The sequence below is a fragment of the Podarcis filfolensis genome, assembly GCF_964270895.1.
Source record: "Podarcis filfolensis genome assembly, chromosome: 15".
In the NCBI taxonomy this organism is placed as follows: Eukaryota; Metazoa; Chordata; class Lepidosauria; order Squamata; family Lacertidae; genus Podarcis; species Podarcis filfolensis.
In genome coordinates, this window is record NC_139618.1 from 142,021 (window position 1) to 159,658 (window position 17,638).

A 17,638-nucleotide genomic window follows, 5' to 3' on the forward strand; every position below is an offset into this window, starting at 1 on the left:
AAAAGTTATTTTCCAATTCATTATATATCATTTCCCAGTAAACTTTAACCTTACTATAAGACCACCATATATGATAAAAAGAACCTTATTTCTCCTTACATTTCCAACATTTGTTTGAATATGATTTACAGGTATACATTTTTTGCCAATTTACTTGGTGTTAGATACCGATACATCATTTTCATATACTTTTCTCTTAGACCATAACATGCTATAAATTTTATATTCAAATTCCACAATCATTCCCATAATAATAATAATAATAATAATAATAAATTTTATTTATATCCCACCCTCCCCATCCAAAGCCGGGCTCAGAGCGGCTAACATCAAGTGTATAATACATTCACATAAAATCAGACAATCAATTAAAATACATCCTCAAATCAGATAAGGATCAGAATAAAATCCAATCGGATGGCAGCCCGCAGATTAGGGTTGGGGACCTTAAATGCTCACCAGGCCCAACTGTTTGTACTGAACTTATATGGGCCTGTGAGAAAAATTGGAAAAATTCCATAACTATATTATGACCAATATCTATCGCCCAGTGTATCATTAAAGATTCTACTTGCTCATCCTTTGTCTCCCATTCCAATAATATTTTATACATTTTAGACAAGAAGTTTACATTACATTCCAACAGGTCTCTCTCCAATTGTGATTTGTTCCCCAAACAAAGAGGTCTCTGTGTGCAATGGCTGAGATGGAGAATACAGAGCCTGTGTAGAGAACATCTTCATAAATTGCCTTTAAGCTGGCCGGCGAGCAGTCTTTAGCTGGGAACTTCCTGGCGAAGGAACTGAAGGTAATGGAAGCTCCCGTCCTGCCCCCGTCTATGGGTAGATCGCCTGTCCCCCTTTCTCAAGTTTCTCCGCCTGGCCACGGAGAACGGGAGCGGAATGGGTGGAATTGCAGAGCGAGCGAGGTGGGCGGGCTCGGGCTCCCTTCCTGTGGGTAGACTGGGCCAACTCGCGCAACGGTTCCTTTCCAGCCGGCCGGCGAGCAGGTAGACAAGGTGGCCGTCGAGGGGGGGGGGCTTCCAGCGAGTACACCGGGCGGGCGCCGATGCCCTCAGTCAGAAGCATGTGAAGGGCCCTCTGGGCCGCTGCTAGACTGGGGTAGCCGTTCCCTTCCTCCGGGTAGACCGGGACCGTGTGCCACCAACCGGGTAGACTAGGGCAGCTGTCGGTGCCTTTGCTTGGGAGCGCTGGGGCGCCGCCATCCAGCCAGCTGCTAAACTGGGAGGCCGTTCCCTTCCTCAGGGTAGACCGGGACGCCCCTTCCACCGTGGATCTTCTGTGGCATCGCCGAGCGGATAGACCAGGGCAACCGCTGAGCCCCTTTGCTTAGGAGCGCAGGGGCGCCCCCAGGCAGCTGACAAAGATAGGCACGGTGGCCGCTCCCTTCCTTCCACCAGGTGGTCCGGGTGGCATAGTAACCAGATATACCGCTCGGGGCCCGGTCTACCTGATGGAAGGGAACCCACATTCACCCACGAGGTGGGTCCCGGAAGGCAGGAGGAGGAGGAGGACAGGAGGAGAACCAAAGGAAAACGAGCCAAAGGCAAAAGGGGGGGAGGGGCGGCCCGGTCTATCTGCTCTGCCGGTAGGATTTCTTAGCCCCTTTTCTTGGAAAACTTTCCCCCCCCCCTTTGTTTGTCTCTTCAAGCTTTTTCTCATTTCTGTGCTTCATTGCGTAAACTTACTCCCGAGTAAATTTCCTCTGATGAGGAAACAGCAACCTGGCTGGTCAGTATTTGCCAGAAACCACATTGGCTGCAAAAGGTACTCACCCCTTCTCCCTTCCCTGTGAGTGATTATATGCTCCATCACAGTACTAAGGAAAGCATTGACACTTGCTTCATCCCTGAGTTAAGTAAAATAAACACCTTTGTCTTGTCCGTCATCTCACTATTGGGTGGGTAGGCATTGTGATTGAGATGGTTACCTGTCTGACACTCGGGGCGGAATATCACCAGTCATGACTCTCACTCACCCCTCCCCTTATACCTTCCCTGGGTCCTAAATGCCCTTGGAATTGATGGGATTGATACAAGTGATTTCTTATGAATTTCTAAAGTTTTCCCATTGAGCCAGTACATAGATACATTTATCAGTGAAATGCCACATTTGATACTGACACTTCCCCTGTTGTTCCTTTGTTGGAGACCTGGGGCTCAGAGGGGAGTCACAGGCGCCTTCTGCAAACTGAGCTGCTCTTGTTTTCTTGCTCCTTTGAGCTGAAAAGGCATTTTGGATTCTTCCCTAGGGGGAAAAAGCTTTGTTGAGGCCACTTGGACACCTTGCAGCATAACTATTCATATTTAAATGGTACAGGTCCTGATGCCAGGGTATCTCTGGGGCTCATCTGTCCATGTGAGTTCTACATACACACACACACACACACAGAGAGAGAGAGAGAGAGAGAGAGAGAGAGAGCAGTTTCCTAAAGGAAAACGTTTTGTCCTTCTGACTCCTGTCCTTGGGAACCCTCTCCTGAGATGAGGTGATCTGCCTAAGGTGTCATGGAGGCAGGTGAAGACTTAACGTTCTCAATGTTTAATAGGCTGTGACAGTGAGATGCTCTCAAATGTCTCATGGCTGCTCCCAACAGCTTCGGGTTGATGTTAAACAGCAATGGCAACAAGGCTTAGCTGCAAAAGGGCAGCGGGAGGGAACCGAGGGGTCTCCTGGATCCAGTCCGCTTGTGACCACCAATGATTACACATCATTTGTGGCAATTGTCTGCCACTTTGGACAGCCTTTTCATCTAAGCAATGTTAGAATGTGGTTTCTACATTACCACAGCCCTGTCGAAAGCAGAAAGTATGGCTCACGGGGAGGACACAAGGAGGACTGCTCTGTCTTGATATTGGGGTGTGGTGCTAAGGCAGGCTGATCAGCACTGGCCAGAGCAGGCCCCTTTGTGGCACCTGCTTAAATGGAAGCTGCTGCAACAAAGGATCTTCCTCTGTCTGCAAAGGAATCTGTTTTTTTCAGCTTGGCCATCAGGTGACACGCCCCAGCCAACTGTTAAAATGGTCCACAAGGGTGGGGGAGTTCAGGATTCACCCCTTTTCTGTGAGAGGAAAGCTTTGCAGTCCTCCAAGTGAGGGGTATGGAGGCTTGTGCTCACCTTGAATCTGTCTCTCCCTCCAAGCATTTCTGTGGCTTCTCCCCAGCGTGGATTCTTTGAGGAGTCAGGTGTGGGTTCAGACGGAAGCTCCTTTTCTCTCCTTTTTGCAGGGTGCCTTGAGTGAATCCAGTTTTGGGCTTTGCTGCTGTTTGCATGCATCCACAAACCACCTTTGGCACTTGGCATGAGACTTTTGGTTTCCTTTCTCATTTCCTTCTTTTCTGCAGATCTCTCCAAAGCATCGATTGTGTATTAATGAAATCCTGCAGGCTGTGATCAGGTCGGCACATAGCGTAGACTACAAACTGGCTAAAGTCATCATCAAACTGGCTGCTGAAGATATGCTGAGGACCAGAGTAAGGAGCAAACTGCTGAAATAGATTCTCCTTATATCACTAAGCTGAAGGAGTGAGCGACGCTGGCACTCTCCCACAACCCTAACCCTAAACTTAAACCCTAACCCTTACCCCCAACCCTCTAGCCCTACACCCTCATCCTAAACCCAACCCCTAACATTTAACCCCTAACCCTCACCTTCACCCTCACCCCACCCTAACCCTCTAACCCCTAAAACCCTAATCCCTAACACTTCACGAAGAATTCAGTGCAGCCCCATGGGGAGGCTGCCCTCAAAGGCCAGTGTCCACCCTAAGTGCATGACAAGCCGCAGCACCTGGGGGCTGCCCAGGTCCCTGGCTCAGCTTTGCACGGAACTCAGAAGCCCTCCTCCTCCCCCCCTCCCATCTGGCTCAGGCCACCACATGATCCTGAAGGTCCCTTCTAGCTCTACAATTCTATGATTCTATGAAGAGCAGCCTGTTTAGCCCAGTAGCACATTTGCACATTCACATCTTTAGTATTTGAAGGAACAAGGAGACTGGCAGCCATGAGCAAGGCAGGCAGCCAAGGCAGCTCTTAATATTTGCAAGACGGGAGAGGTGAGGAATGGTCAGGAAACTCTGGCAGAAAGACAACAGAACTATGGGAATTGCTGGACTTGCTCATCTCAAGACCCCCCCCTCACTTCTCCATTGACCAAAAAGCTATAAAAACCCCATATTCCAAAAAGTCAGTTGGCTCTTCCAGCTGCAGCAGAGAAGAACTTACTCAGTGCTCCTAAGGAATTAGTGCACATCTGCTTCACCTAACGACAGCTATAGACTTTCTCACCCCCTACATTTCTTGGCTTGATATTAATGTGATTTTTCGGCCAAAATTGTCCCTTTCCATAGGCTTTTGGGATTTTTTCTGCTCTTTAGATCAAGCTGCGTATGTCTTGTAGGATCTGCTGCCTGCTTAAATTGTCATTTTGCTGCCTGAAACAGCATTTATATATATTCTGTCACTTTCATTTCATATGCCGGTAATAAACAAATCTTTATATTTCCTCTGTGTAAAAACATTTTTGTCCAATTAATTTTTATTGCTTTTCAAAGTTTTCAACAAGTTAACATCAAGTTAACATCAAATTAATACAAATTTAATACAGATTTAAAAGTTGACTTCCCACCCAGGATCCATGTTTCTCTTTCCTCCCTTACTCACTGCTCAATATAGCATACATTTCCTAATTTCATTTCAATACTTAAAATATTTTATCACTTATTCTTTTCCCTTTCTTCATTTCCCATTGGCTGTACAGTGGTACATTGGTTCTCAAACTTAATATGTTCTGGGAGGCCGTTTGACTCCCGAAACCATCCAAAAACCAAGACGTGGCTTCTTTTTTTTTATTTATTTTAATTCATTTTGCTACATCCAACATTAAAACAGGTGAAAAAATAAACATACATAACACATACATACAAAAAAGGAGTACATAAATAAAAGAAATAATAATAAAAAAAACAAAAGAAAGAACATCTCCTAACATAAAACACCAACTAATTAACTTACATTAACTAAATAACTAAATAACACACAACATTAATTGACTTCCCTTCATCTCGGTTTCAGAATATATTATATGATTTTTTATCTGCAGTTTCTTTTCCTCAAAAGACTCTTTACGTCACAAGTGTTACGTCATACCTACTGTGATTTTTAGATTTTTTACCTCTGTTTCCATATATGTCATAAATTTATTCCATTCTTTATTAAACTTTATGTCTTTTTGATTTCTTATTTTCTGTGTCATTTTTGCCAGTTCTAAATAATCAAATAGTTTGGTTTGCCATTCGTTTATAGTTGGGATTTTTGATGTCTTCCAATTCTGCGCTATTAGAGTTCTGGCAGCCACTGTCGCATACTGAAAGAGTGTGTGGTCTTCCTTTTTGATTTCCTCCCCAATTATCCCCAGCAGAAAGGCTTCGGGTTTTTTTATAAAGGTATATTTGAGGATTTTTTTTAATTCATTGTAAATAGATTCCCAGAATTTTTTGATAGGCTCACACAACCACCACATATGATAGAAATCGCCCTCCTTGATCTTGCACTTCCAACATAATTTATCACCAGTTTTATATATTTTTTCCAATTTTTCGGGCGTTACATACCACCTGTACATCATTTTATACATATTTTCCCTGAGTGTTGTGCATGCCGAGAATCTCATGCCTTTATTCCATAATGCCTTCCATTTATCAAATTCTATGTTATGTCCGAAGTCCATTGCCCATCTGATCATTACCTCCTTTACTTCTTCATCTTTGGTATCCCATTCAAGTAACAGGCTATACATTTTCGATAGGAGTTTTGTTTTACTTTCTAGTATTTCAATCTGAAATCTAGATTTTTTCTCACTTATCCCATTCTTTTTATCCTCAGACCATATAGAATTTGGTGAAATTGGATCCATCCTGTCAATTTGTTCTTTATTTCTTCATAAGGCCTAATCCTCCAACCAGTCTCTGTTTTTACTAATAGGTCTTCATATGTCCATCTTTCTCCTTCGATGTTTGGTTTTTTTATTGTCAGGATATCAATTGGCGATAGCCACCAAGGGGTCTTCGGTTCCAATATTTTTTTGTTTCTTTCCCACACTTCCAGCAGTGGTCCTCTAAAAATGTGGTTAGAAAATCCTTTATGAACCTTTCCCTTGTTACGCCATAGGTAAGAGTGCCAACCAAATCTTATATTAAATCCTTCTAGATCTAACAAGTCTTTATTTTTAATAACGATCCAATCTTTGACCCAACAAAGACACGAGGCTTCATAATACAACTTTAAATTTGGAACTGCAAATCCTCCCCTATCTCTTTGATCTGTAAGTAGTTTACATCTGATTCTGGGCCTTTTCCCTTGCCAGATAAATTTAGAGAGTATTTTCTGCCAATCTTTGAATACTGATGTACCCCTGATTATCGGTATATTTTGAAATAGGAACAACAATTTCGGTAATAAACTCATTTTAATCGCCGCCATTCTACCCGACCAAGAAAGTTTTATTCTGTTCCAGGTGTCTAAGTCCTTCCTTATTTCTTTCCATGTGGTTATGTAATTATCTTCCATCAAATTTATATTTTTCATCGTTAACCAGATTCCAAGGTATTTTACTTTTTTTGTTACTTTAATACCAGTTTGAGATTCAAGATGGTTTTTTACCTCCTCTTTCACATTTTTAGTCATCATTTTAGTTTTTGTTCTATTTAATTTAAAACCAGATAATTTTCCAAATTCTTCTAACAGATCTAACACCTTACTAACACTCTCTTTTGGATCCTCTAAAGACAACATAAGATCGTCAGCATATGCTTTCAATTTGTATTCTTTTACTCCAATATTTATTCTTCGTATCTCTGAAGTTTTCCTTATCTTATTTGTAATTATCTCTAACATCATAATAAACAGAAGAGGTGACAGAGGGCACCCCTGCCTTGTACCCTTCGAAATTTCAAAGGGTTCTGTTAAGTTATTATTGATAATTAATTTGGCACTTTGTTGTGAGTAAATTGCTTTTATTCCTTCAAGGAATGTGCCCTCTATCCCTGTCTTTTCCAAACATTTTATAAGAAAACGCCAGGATACATTGTCAAAAGCCTTTTCGGCGTCAATGAACATTAAAGCTGCGGGGATTTCATTTTTGCATTCTAAGTATTCAATGATGTTTATTGTATGTCTTATGTTGTCTTTTATTTGCCTATTAGGTAAAAAACCAGCCTGATCGGTATGGATGAGGTTAACTAGACACTTTTTAAGTCGGGTCGCCATTACGTCTGCGAAGATCTTGTAGTCATTATTCAGTAATGAAATCGGTCTGTAGTTCTTAATGATCTGTCTGTCCGAATCAGGTTTCGGTATCAACGTAATGTATGCTTCTTTCCAGGATGCTGGTGTTCTTCCTCCTCCTAAAATCTCATTCATTACTTCACATAGCACCGGTGTTATAAGTTCTTCTAGGACTTTATAATACTTGGCCGATAGACCATCTGGGCCTGGGGCTTTCCCCAGTTTCATCCTCTTTATCGCCTCTTGAATTTCCTCTGCTTTTATGGGTTTATTTAACAGACTTCTTTCCTCTTCCGATATGTTGTTAATTCTGTTTTCTTCTAGATATTTTTCTATTTCTATGGCATCTTCTTCTTCTCTTTTATATAGGTTTTCATAGAATTTGAGGAAGCTCTTTTTTATTTCATTAGGGTCCTCCAAGATTTGTTCTTCTACTTTTATTTTATTAATAACGTTTTGTTTTTTCCTTTTTCTCAGTTGCCACGCCAGAAACTTTCCAGTTTTATTTGCCGATTCGAAATTTTTTTGTCTCATTAACTTAATTCCCCATTCTACCTCTTGATTTATTAATGTTGAGTATTGTGCTTGTAATATCTTGTACAGTTGCTTGTTCCCTTCATCACTCGGTTTTTCTATCAGATTCTTTTCACATTCTCTCAATTGTGTAATTAACTCTTCTTTTTTTTGTTCTCTCACCTTTCTTCTTTGACTATTTTGTTGTATCAGAAAACCTCTTAGCACTGCCTTACTGGCAACCAAGACGTGGCTTCCAATTGGCTGCAGGAGCTTCCTGCACTCAAGTGGAAGCAATGTTGGATTTTTGGCTTCTGAAAAACATTCGCAAACCAGAACACTTACTCCCGGATTTGCAGTGTTTGGGAGCCGATTTGTTCAACAACTAAGCCGTTCGGGAAACAAGATACCACTGTACACATTTCAATTCCTGCATAGACTTTTATTTTACTATAACATATTCCCAAAATGTCAAATAGAGTTACTCTTCACTTTGTCAGCCTACAAAAATCACTAGTTATGCATCAATATCCCACAAATACAACTTATTTCTCCTGGCGTTTTGCATGTGCACATGTCTGACTGGTGATGGTAAATAAGAAGTCCTCTTCAGCCGCAGCATTCCATTCCAGCTTCACACACACAAACAATCCACAGGATCTCCTGATTCTCACTGTTATATAGCAAAAGGGTCACTGGTGACATCATATTCCCAGGCATCAGCATCTGGTCTGTCCATGTTCTTGCCCTCCTTGCCTAATACCAGGTGGGAGGGGGAGTGAACATTATTGCCGTGAAAATATATTTTAAAATTTTATTAATCCTCTCCCCTATGCGCAGTTAGGTCCATACAAGCCATCTTCTATACTTCACAATTTCAGATTATTTATTCTTTACCAGGTATATCCAATTTTATAATGTTACAACAGTTTGGGATTTAAACGCTGCTTCACACTCTCTCGCGCCAAATGCTTTGGTCCATCGTCTCTAAATCCAGCTTTACTCTAGTTTCTATTACATCTTTTTATTCCATGACCCTGTACAGAACAAGGATTAATTCCTTTTAAAAATTTGTATTTAAATGACCCTTTCCTTCCCCTTTAGCCAGGCAGATTTTCACACACACCATCCAATAATTCATTTGCATATAGGATCCATCAATTTTTAGCTGGCAAAGTTAATTTATATTTAAGGTCCGCTCTTCTTAAATTCTTACAATTCCATTGCTCGGCAGAGGTTAGCTGCAAAAAATCCTTAAGAAAATTATACAAAGAAACCATCCACCCTCCCATTTCCAATACCCCTCACAGCAGAAATTAGCATCTTACGAAACCTTCAATTAACAGTCAAATAGTCTCCAGCAGCTTTGGTTAACATCATGTAGGCTGGGGCACCTCTTCACTTTAGCCCAATTGTCTGAAATCAACGGAGATTCCCAGCAAACATGGTTGTTGATGGAGGCTTTCTCGAGAACGGAGTCACACCAAAAGACAGAACCCTGCCCCTCCTTTCTCAGTGAAGTTTTCCAACTCCATCCAAGACCAAAACAGATATTATAAGGTGTCTGCAAGTTTATGACACTCCCCAATTTCATCAGAAGGATTAAGGGGGATGCTAGCCCACCCCCAATATCTTCACCCAAGGACACACACACCCCTGGAGCTTCGGAGAACCTGGGAGAGCAACATCCCATGCTCACTACTGGAAACGGAAGCTCTATGTAATAACTTCTTGTTGGTGTAGGGTTAAAGGCAAACACATATTCATAAAAGGATGCATGTTATGACTAGCAAAAGATCCCAAAGCCTCTTCATTGTGTGTGAATACACATGAGAGCTGGACATGCATGTTATTTCAGACACATGTAACAGTTCTAGTGGAGGATGTGGGCGGCAAGGGTGGCTTAAGGCATATTTAACCTCACATATGTTGGACTTTTAATGTTAAAGTCCAACATTTATTTTGACAATTAAAAGGTGTCCCTGTGTTACTCTTCCCATCCAGCTGTCCCGGGCAATGAAGCTCTTTGTGATAAGTGAGGCCATAGTTTCTAAACCGTTTGCAAAGGGTAAATAAGTTTTAGCTCCAGAGAGTTTTAACTGATACATGCTTCCCTTTGGTTGGCAACTGTTAAAAATATATATTTGAAGGGTCATGCAAGCAAAGGTATAGGGCTTAAGACCAGAATTTGAACTTGGTTAATTGTTTCATGTGAGAATTTAGCCAGAATTTGAATTGTATGGTTGAGAGCTTGAAGCCAAAACCAATTTATCCAAGTCATTGGCAGTGACATCTGTGGGCCCTTAACTTTATGTAACACTCACACTCTTCGCCTCCATGCAAAGCCTGGGGCATTGTCTCTTTAAGGGGAATTTATTAGAACAGACTGGTTTTGCAAAATTCTTAGAATTTTGGTACTAATCCTGTGGAATCCCCTTCTATTCCTTGTTCTTTTAAGAACATTTAGTTCACTCTGTTTCTGTGGTGGCCTTGGAATGCTATCAGGCCAATAGCATTGCTTGGAAGCAACTGGAAACAGAAGACTACGCATTATAAATATGTTGAGTTAGAGGTATATCAAAAACACTTCTTCACTCGACTGTATTTATTGTGTGAAGTTTAATGCAGACAAATACAACTGTGAATAGATTGCCAATAAGCAAGGGGTTAAGAACCGCAGTCTTTACATCTTAGAGAAGGCTACAAGGTTCAGATTGGTGTTGATCCCTCTTCTCTCCAAGGGCAGGAGTAAAAAGGTCTATTTGTCTTTTACAAATTTTTCTTTCTCTTCCTTACCATGCTCTCAACCTGGAAGGATGTGTGGCTACTCTGCAGGCTCACATAAAGGATCTTCATCTTAACTTCTGTAATTTTTAATCTAAGATGTGCTGTGCCTTTGTTTATATTCATATTGAGTTGAAGAACACTAGATTTATTGTAGGTAAAACTTTTCTGCTTACTTGAAAGCCTGATCTTATTATTAGTAAAAAGGGAAGAGGCGGGGTAGCAAATCCCAAGTGCCCAGAAAGGATTCCTAATATAGACTTCACAGCCTTTTAGCCCTGCTGTATTGCTGTTCAAACTATTAAACTTTGCTGCAAGAGGCTTTAAGGTAAGAGTCAAACCTCAGGGATTTCAATGTAGGGCTCACAACTGTTTGTCAAACTGTTATTGTGTAAACACACGTTTACACAACTCCCCCCACATTTCTGGGGTTCTGAGTTTTGTAAGGCAATATTGATATTGACAGGAGGGAGGGTCAATTCAGTACACAACTAGATGGCACTGATTGAAGGCAACCTCATCAGTGTTGCGTTGCAAATCATGCATGACTCTCTCCCCAGGTGTGATGTGAAGAAGGTATTCCAACACCTTGGCCAATGACTTGCACCTCACAGATGTGGGCACGTAATATGAAGAAATGTTAGATAATACGAACACCGTAGCAATACTCACCCACCTACTAATTAAAGTTTCATATATTTAAATTTGTAAACAGCAACTGCTATGGTTTCTCCCCATTGGGAATTTGATGGGAAGTGAGGTTGTCACTGCCAGTGAAGCTCATTCCATATTTGAAGCACTGATATGGTCTCTCTCCACTGTGAACTCTTTGATGGGAAGTGAGAGTGCGATTGTGTCTAAAGCTCTTTCCACATTCCAAGCACAGATATGGTTTCTCTCCACTGTGAGTTCTTTGATGGGTAGTGAGAGATGATCTCTGACGGAAGCTCTTTCCACACTCTTGGCACTGAAAAGGTTTCTCCCCTGTATGAATTCTTTGATGGGCCGTGAGAGTTGTTCTGTGACTGAAGCTCTTTCCACATTCCAAGCACTGATAGGGTTTCCCCCCTGTATGAATTATTTGATGGGAAGTGAGACTTTCCTTATGACTGAAACTCTTTCCACACTCTTGGCATTTAAATGGTTTCTCTCTTCTGTGAGTTGTCTGATGGTAAGTGAGAGTGCTGCTGTGATTGAAGCTCTTTCCACATTCCAAACACTGATATGGTTTCTCCCCACTGTGAATTGTTTGATGGGAAGTGAGGGCGCTGCTCTGATGGAAGCTCTTCCCACATTGCAAGCATTGATATGGTTTCTCCATGCTGTGAGTTCTTTGATGGACAGTGAGATTGCTGCTGTAACGGAAGCTCTTTCCACATTCTAAGCATTGATATGGTTTCTCCCCACTGTGAGTTCTTTGATGGGCCATGAAATTAGCTCTGTGACTGAAACTCTTTCCACATTCCATGCACTGATATGGTTTCTCTCCAGTATGAATTCTTTGATGGAAAGTGAGTGTTTCCTTTCGACTGAAACTCTTTCCACATTCCAAGCACTGATAGGGTTTCTCCTCGCTGTGTGTTCTTTGATGGGAAGCGAGACTTTCTTTCCGAGTGAAGCTCTTTCCACATTCCAAGCACTCATAAGGTTTCTCCCCTGTATGAATTCTTTGATGGGAAGTGAGATGGTTGCTCTTACTAAAGCTCTTTCCACACTCTTGGCATTCAAAGGGTTTCTCCCCAGTATGAATTCTTTGATGTAAAGTGAGTTTTCCCTTCTGACCAAAGCTCTTTCCACATTCCAAGCACTGATAGGGCTTTTTCCCCGTATGAATTACTTGATGTGTAGTAAGAGCGGTGCTGTGACGGAAACTTTTTCCACATTCCAGGCACTGATAGGGTTTCTCCCCTGTATGAATTCTTTGATGGGAAGTGAGAGCAGAGCTCTTACTTAAGCTCTTTCCACATTCCAAGCACTGATAGGGTTTCTCTCCAGTGTGAATTCTTTGATGGGAAGTGAGAGCGGTGCTGTGACGGAAGCTCTTTCCACATTCCAAGCACTGATACGGTTTCTCTCCAGTATGAATTCTTTGATGGGAAGTGAAAGTTGCGCACTGAGTGAAGCTCTTTCCACATTCCAAGCACTGATAGGGTTTCTCCCCAGTATGAATTCTTTGATGGGAAGTGAGATTGCTGTTGTGACTGAAGCTCTTTCCACATTCCAAGCATTGATACGGTTTCTCCCCAGTGTGGACTCTGTGATGGGCTGTGAGAGTTCGTTTCTGACCAAAGCTTTTCCCACATTCTAAGCACTGATAGGATTTCTTCCCAATGGGATTTATTTGATGGGAAGTAGAATGAGAGCTCTGACGGAATCTCTCTCCACACTCCGAATATTTATGTGGCTTCTTCATTGTGTGGATTCTGCCATGGTCTCCCTCTAATTTATCAACACCTACATTGAAGAGAAAAAGAGATTAGAGCCACAGGAAGAAATTGAGTCCCCAGTTATTTAACAATGCTAACAAATGCTTGTGAGAACTGGCGAATGCTGGTGAGAACTGGCTTGGGAAAACTGACGAGAGTTCAGATGTGATGTCTTCCTACAGAGTTCACTGCCTTTGTTGACTAGCATTTATGGACATATTTATGGGAACCTGGAATTCGAAAAGCCTGGCTTTTTTCTGAGTTGGATCTGACCCGATCATGGAATCTGCTTCATCTCAAAGGTCAGTAAGTTCTCTGACCAACTGAAAATGGACAGCAGCAAAAACATAAAACGTGACAAAAGCTACTTCCATTTGTCTAACAATTCTGAAGCCTACATTTAAAAAGGATTGAGCAGTTTAGACGAGCATAACTTTCTTCTGTAATGTTTTATTTGCAGTTTAATGTAGGTTGTAAACCGCTTTGATTCCCCCCCGAAAAATATAAAGTGATATAGAAATGAAATGAATGATAATAATAGTAACAACTGGAGGAAGAATAATCGCAGACAAACCAGTAGGCAGCCTTCCATTCAAGGTGAGCTGTGGGGATGTTAGAATCTCAGATACTATAGTAGGCCTGTTGAGCTCCATCAAAATATTGGAGGTTTGTTACAAAGAGTTATGTATTGATTTTCAAAACAGATATTATGAACCAGCAGGGAGACTTACCAAGCGAGTCCATGATCCCACGATTCTCCTCCATGACTTCCTTATGTAAAGCTCTCTGGTCAGAATCCAGCAATGCCCATTCCTCGTCTGTGAAACAAACAGCGACATCTTCAAAGCACACTGGACCCTAAAAGAAGGAAAATGTCCTCCACTTAGACAGCATAAAGATGATCTACTACACATTGCTCTGTTGTTTTCTGCCTGTTGGTTACTGCATTGTTTTAATGGGATTGTTTTGCTGCACATTTGCAGCAAATTCTTCAGGGGAAACTCCTAATGCCCTAAAGTGCACTTCAGGGGTGAATGGGGACCTGGGAAGGGAGAGGATAGAGGGGGAAAGCCCTGCTGTGCAACTGACTGGGGTGGCTAGGTGAATCCTGGCCACTCTTTTTTATGGTTTGTCCACTCTTTAGAAACCTGTTTTAGCATTCAATTATAACTTTATAAAGAAAATGGAAATGACTGAGGGATAATATAAGTGACATTCGGAAGTTGAGGTGAGGAAGCTGTTCCTTATTCTTAGTAAATAAACCTTCTCAAATGGCCTTTTTAGCCTTTGTTCAGGGCAGCTTTGACAGAAGCTTGGGCACAGAGGCACCTGGCTGCCCCACCCTCAGCCTCTCTCCCCACAATGCTCCTTCCCACTACCTGATCTGGTTCCACAGCTGCCGCTTCCCCTCCGTTGCCATGAAAATATGGATGAGGTTTCACTGATGTCTTTCTGTCACCTGCGAGAGACAAAGGTAAGTGGGAAGCCAAGGGTGTCTGCTTCTCTCGGAGGTTAAGTAGTGCATCTCTAACTACATATGAAATGGACTTTTGTACCCATTTCATATTTTAGTTGTGTAAATATACATTTCCCCTCCTGGAGGTTCTTGGCCCCAAATGTTTTCCCCCAAAAGATTCAAATAACCCACTACTATGTTTAAAAATCTACAGAATGTGACCCAACAGAGAAATAGCTCATTCCTCCTTACCCAGGGGCCTCTCTCTGGTATCCAACAGAGTCCTCTCTGCTTCAGAGGAATCCGTGCCCATTTCTGCAAACAGATAATTTCCCTGAAATCACAGAATGACAGAGTTGGAAGGGATTCCAAGGATCATCTAGTCCAACTCTCTGCAATGCAGGAACTTCAACAAGTATTCCAAACAGAGAACTGGGAGAAGTTAGAAAAGGAACGGCAGAGGCAAAAACATTAGGGGTATCAGGTAGCATTCCATGGATGCTTTCCAAAAAAGATGTGCCATTGGTCAAGAATTTGAGGATACCCTACCTCATGTTCAGAGCACCTTGGGAGTATTCAGAGGAAAGTCTCACCTGCTGTTCTGCCTCCTTTCTCTCCGCTTCCTGACTCAGGAGGAAACCTTCGGCCAGGGCCACTGCCTGGGCACTGGTCTTCGCTCCACATTCCCTCACCCAGCTCTCCATCTCCGGTGGAAGGACAGCCAGGAACTGCTCCAAGACCACCAGGTCGAGCATCTCAGCTTTTGTATGCCTTTCTGGCTTTAGCCATTGATGGTCAAAGTGGTAGAGTCGACTGCAAAACTCTCGGGGACCTTTGACCTCTTGGTAGCAGAACTGCTGGCTCTGCACATCAGAGCGAAGGGTGTCCTCCTCACCCAGGATCTGCACAGAGTTTTCCCAGAATCCCCTGCTGCTCCCCATTAGGATGAAATTGCCTCTTCCTCCTCCAGGGTCAGCTGAGTCTTGCTCATCCACCTGTGCTCTCAAGAAACCTCCAAGGGATCAGAAAGAATCTGTTTTTTCTTCTGCCAAGTTTTGTCTGTCCAAATTAGAGGTGCTAGAAAAGTCCTACAAAGCACAAACACATTGTTCTGTTATAAAATGGATACACTGTCAGGAGAAGAAAACAATGTCTCCTCAGCAAGCGTGGATGAGCCTTGCAAGGAATCAGGCCTGGACTATACCACGGCACTGACTTGGACTTTCTTTTCAAAGTTAAAAAGGAAGGAAGAGGAGAAGCCCCTATTTCTCCTAGTGCCTTCTCGGTAGCGGCACCCTCCCTGTGGAATGCCCTCCCTTCAGATGTCAAGGAGATAAAGAACTACATAACTTTTAGAAGATATCTGAAGGTAGTCGTATATCCGGAAGTTTTTAATATTTGATGTTTTAATTTGTTTTTATATATGCTGTAAACCAGCCAGAGTGGCTGGGGAAACCCAGCCAGATGGACGAGGTATAAATAACAAACAACACTAGAAAAGTTACCATGCAAAATGTGCAGGCACCTTAAGGGATTTCTGTGAGATGAGTCAGCCTGGTTGCTCCTGCCTTTCGGTGTTTTCAGTCAATGAATGAAGTCAGAACTGCAACTGATGAATGAGGAATTTGGACTGTCATTTTTGTCTACAGGAGTAGAAATCATATATCGAACAGATGAAAAGCTCTTTAATCTGAGCAGGCTGAAAGCAAAGAGTAAGATTACCTTACCTTCTGTCATAGAGCTTCAATATGCTCATGACAACATAGTGTGTGCACACTCAGAGGACGACCTCCAAACCATGCTAAATATATTTGCAGAAGCTTACAAAAAGCTTGGCCTATCGCTCAACATCCAAAAAACCAAAGTGCTGCACCAACAAGTGTAAAACAACCCCTCTGCAGTGCCACAAATCCAACTCGAAGGTGTTATGTTGGGAAGTGTTAATCACTTCTCCTACCTGGACAGTTATCTTTCCACAAGGGCTGACATTGAAGCCGAAATCCAGCATCGTCTGAGCTCTGCAAGTGCTGTATTCTCCCAACTGAAGTGCAGAGTGTTTGAGGACAGAGACATTCGTAGAGAAATCAAAATGCTAGCTTGGGGGGGTGTGGTCCCCCCCAAAATGCTTGTTTACAAAGCTATTGTACTACCAACCTTACTGTCTGCTTGTGAAACATGGAACACATGTAAATGCCATCTCCAACTTCTGTAAAGGTTCCATCAACGGTGTCTCAGAAAATTTTTACACATCACCTGGGAAGACAAGTGAACTAATGTCAGTGTACTGGAAGAAGGAACAATCACCAGTGTCAAAGCAATGATACTTCAACATCATCTGCGTTGGACTGGTCATGTTGTGTGGATGCCTAATTATCATCTTCCAAAGCAACTACTCTATTCCGAACTTAAAAATGGAAAGTGTAATGCTGGTGGTCAACAAAAGAGGTTTAAAGACTGTCTCAAGGCAAATCTAAAAAAAATAGTATAAACACCGACAACTGGAAACACTTGCCTGTGAGCGCACCAGTTGGAGAACAGCCTTTACCAAAGGAGTATTGGACTTTGAAGAATGTTTTTCTTCAACTCAGGATGAAAGGGTGAAACGAGCTAAGAAGAAGGCACTTTTGGCAAACCCTCACCGGAATCAACTCCCGCCCAGAAACCTATGTCCCCACTGTGGAAGGACGTGTGGATCCAGAATTGTCCTCTGTTAAGAATGTGTTCATGGAAGGCAATCTTACTTTGCTACGAGGGATCGCTAAAGAAAAGAAGAAGACCCCATAGCCTCTGCTCCTAGATTTGGAGCCCCCCCCCCACCTCCATGCACAAGCTAAACAGTCCCTCCACGCCGCCTCCGCCTGCAGCCCGGGGCTCTTAATTCTCCCCGATGCTCCGCAAGGGACAAGAGAGAGGAATCTCACCCGGTCCCAGAAGGCGCCAAGGACGCAGCTCTGCAAAAGAGGGAGACCACAGCCCCTCTTCCCTGGCAGGAAGTGACGCAAAAGGAGGTTCCTTTGCCCGCCCCCGTCCCACCTTCATTTCCTTTACTCGACAGGCGCCATTTCAGGAGAGACGGTGAGGGTGGGAAGAGGCGAAGGGCTGCCCGGCGACGTGACGCCACAGCACCATCTTGAAAGAGGGCAAGAAGCAGGAG

The 17,638-nt window shown here is 42.7% G+C and overlaps 1 protein-coding gene and 1 long non-coding RNA gene across 7 annotated transcripts; one reads left to right on the forward strand and one right to left on the reverse strand.

The window, feature by feature from the left end:
* The first annotated feature begins 526 nt into the window (after positions 1-526).
* On the forward strand, positions 527-4,497 carry LOC310749974. Its single transcript, XR_014541887.1, has 2 exons — positions 527-808; positions 3,366-4,497. It is a non-coding gene; the product is annotated as an uncharacterized lncRNA (long non-coding RNA).
* Positions 4,498-8,239: 3,742 nt separating this feature from the next.
* LOC310749959 (uncharacterized protein) lies at positions 8,240-17,621 on the reverse strand. 6 transcript variants are annotated; one of them, XM_083587288.1, is made up of 8 exons: positions 17,406-17,621; positions 16,639-16,737; positions 16,010-16,183; positions 15,078-15,572; positions 14,737-14,818; positions 14,408-14,487; positions 13,760-13,886; positions 8,240-13,056 (listed from the first exon to the last, which is right to left on the reverse strand). In XM_083587288.1, exons 4-8 carry the CDS (start codon positions 15,423-15,425, stop codon positions 11,324-11,326), a joined length of 2,370 nt encoding a protein of 789 aa, XP_083443414.1. In that variant the 5' UTR covers positions 15,426-15,572; positions 16,010-16,183; positions 16,639-16,737; positions 17,406-17,621; the 3' UTR covers positions 8,240-11,323. The 6 variants fall into 6 exon arrangements, with proteins under 6 accessions (XP_083443414.1, XP_083443415.1, XP_083443416.1 ...); XM_083587289.1 differs by having other exon boundaries at positions 17,518-17,619; XM_083587290.1 differs by having other exon boundaries at positions 15,990-16,183; positions 17,406-17,522.
* Between the last annotated feature and the right edge of the window lie 17 nt (positions 17,622-17,638).

What these genes read in the sequence shown, in the direction of transcription:
- LOC310749959 (XM_083587293.1), bottom strand. Translation starts at nt 15,425, where the DNA reads ATGGGGAGCAGCAGGGGATTCTGGGAAAACTCTGTGCAGATCCTGGGT. An exon ending in GAAAGGAGGCAGAACAGCAG is followed by an intron (nt 14,819 to 15,077) that starts GTGAGACTTTCC and finishes CTGTGATTTCAG; the next exon opens with GGAAATTATCTGTTTGCAGA. An exon ending in TACCAGAGAGAGGCCCCTGG is followed by an intron (nt 14,488 to 14,736) that starts GTAAGGAGGAAT and finishes TGTCTCTCGCAG; the next exon opens with GTGACAGAAAGACATCAGTG.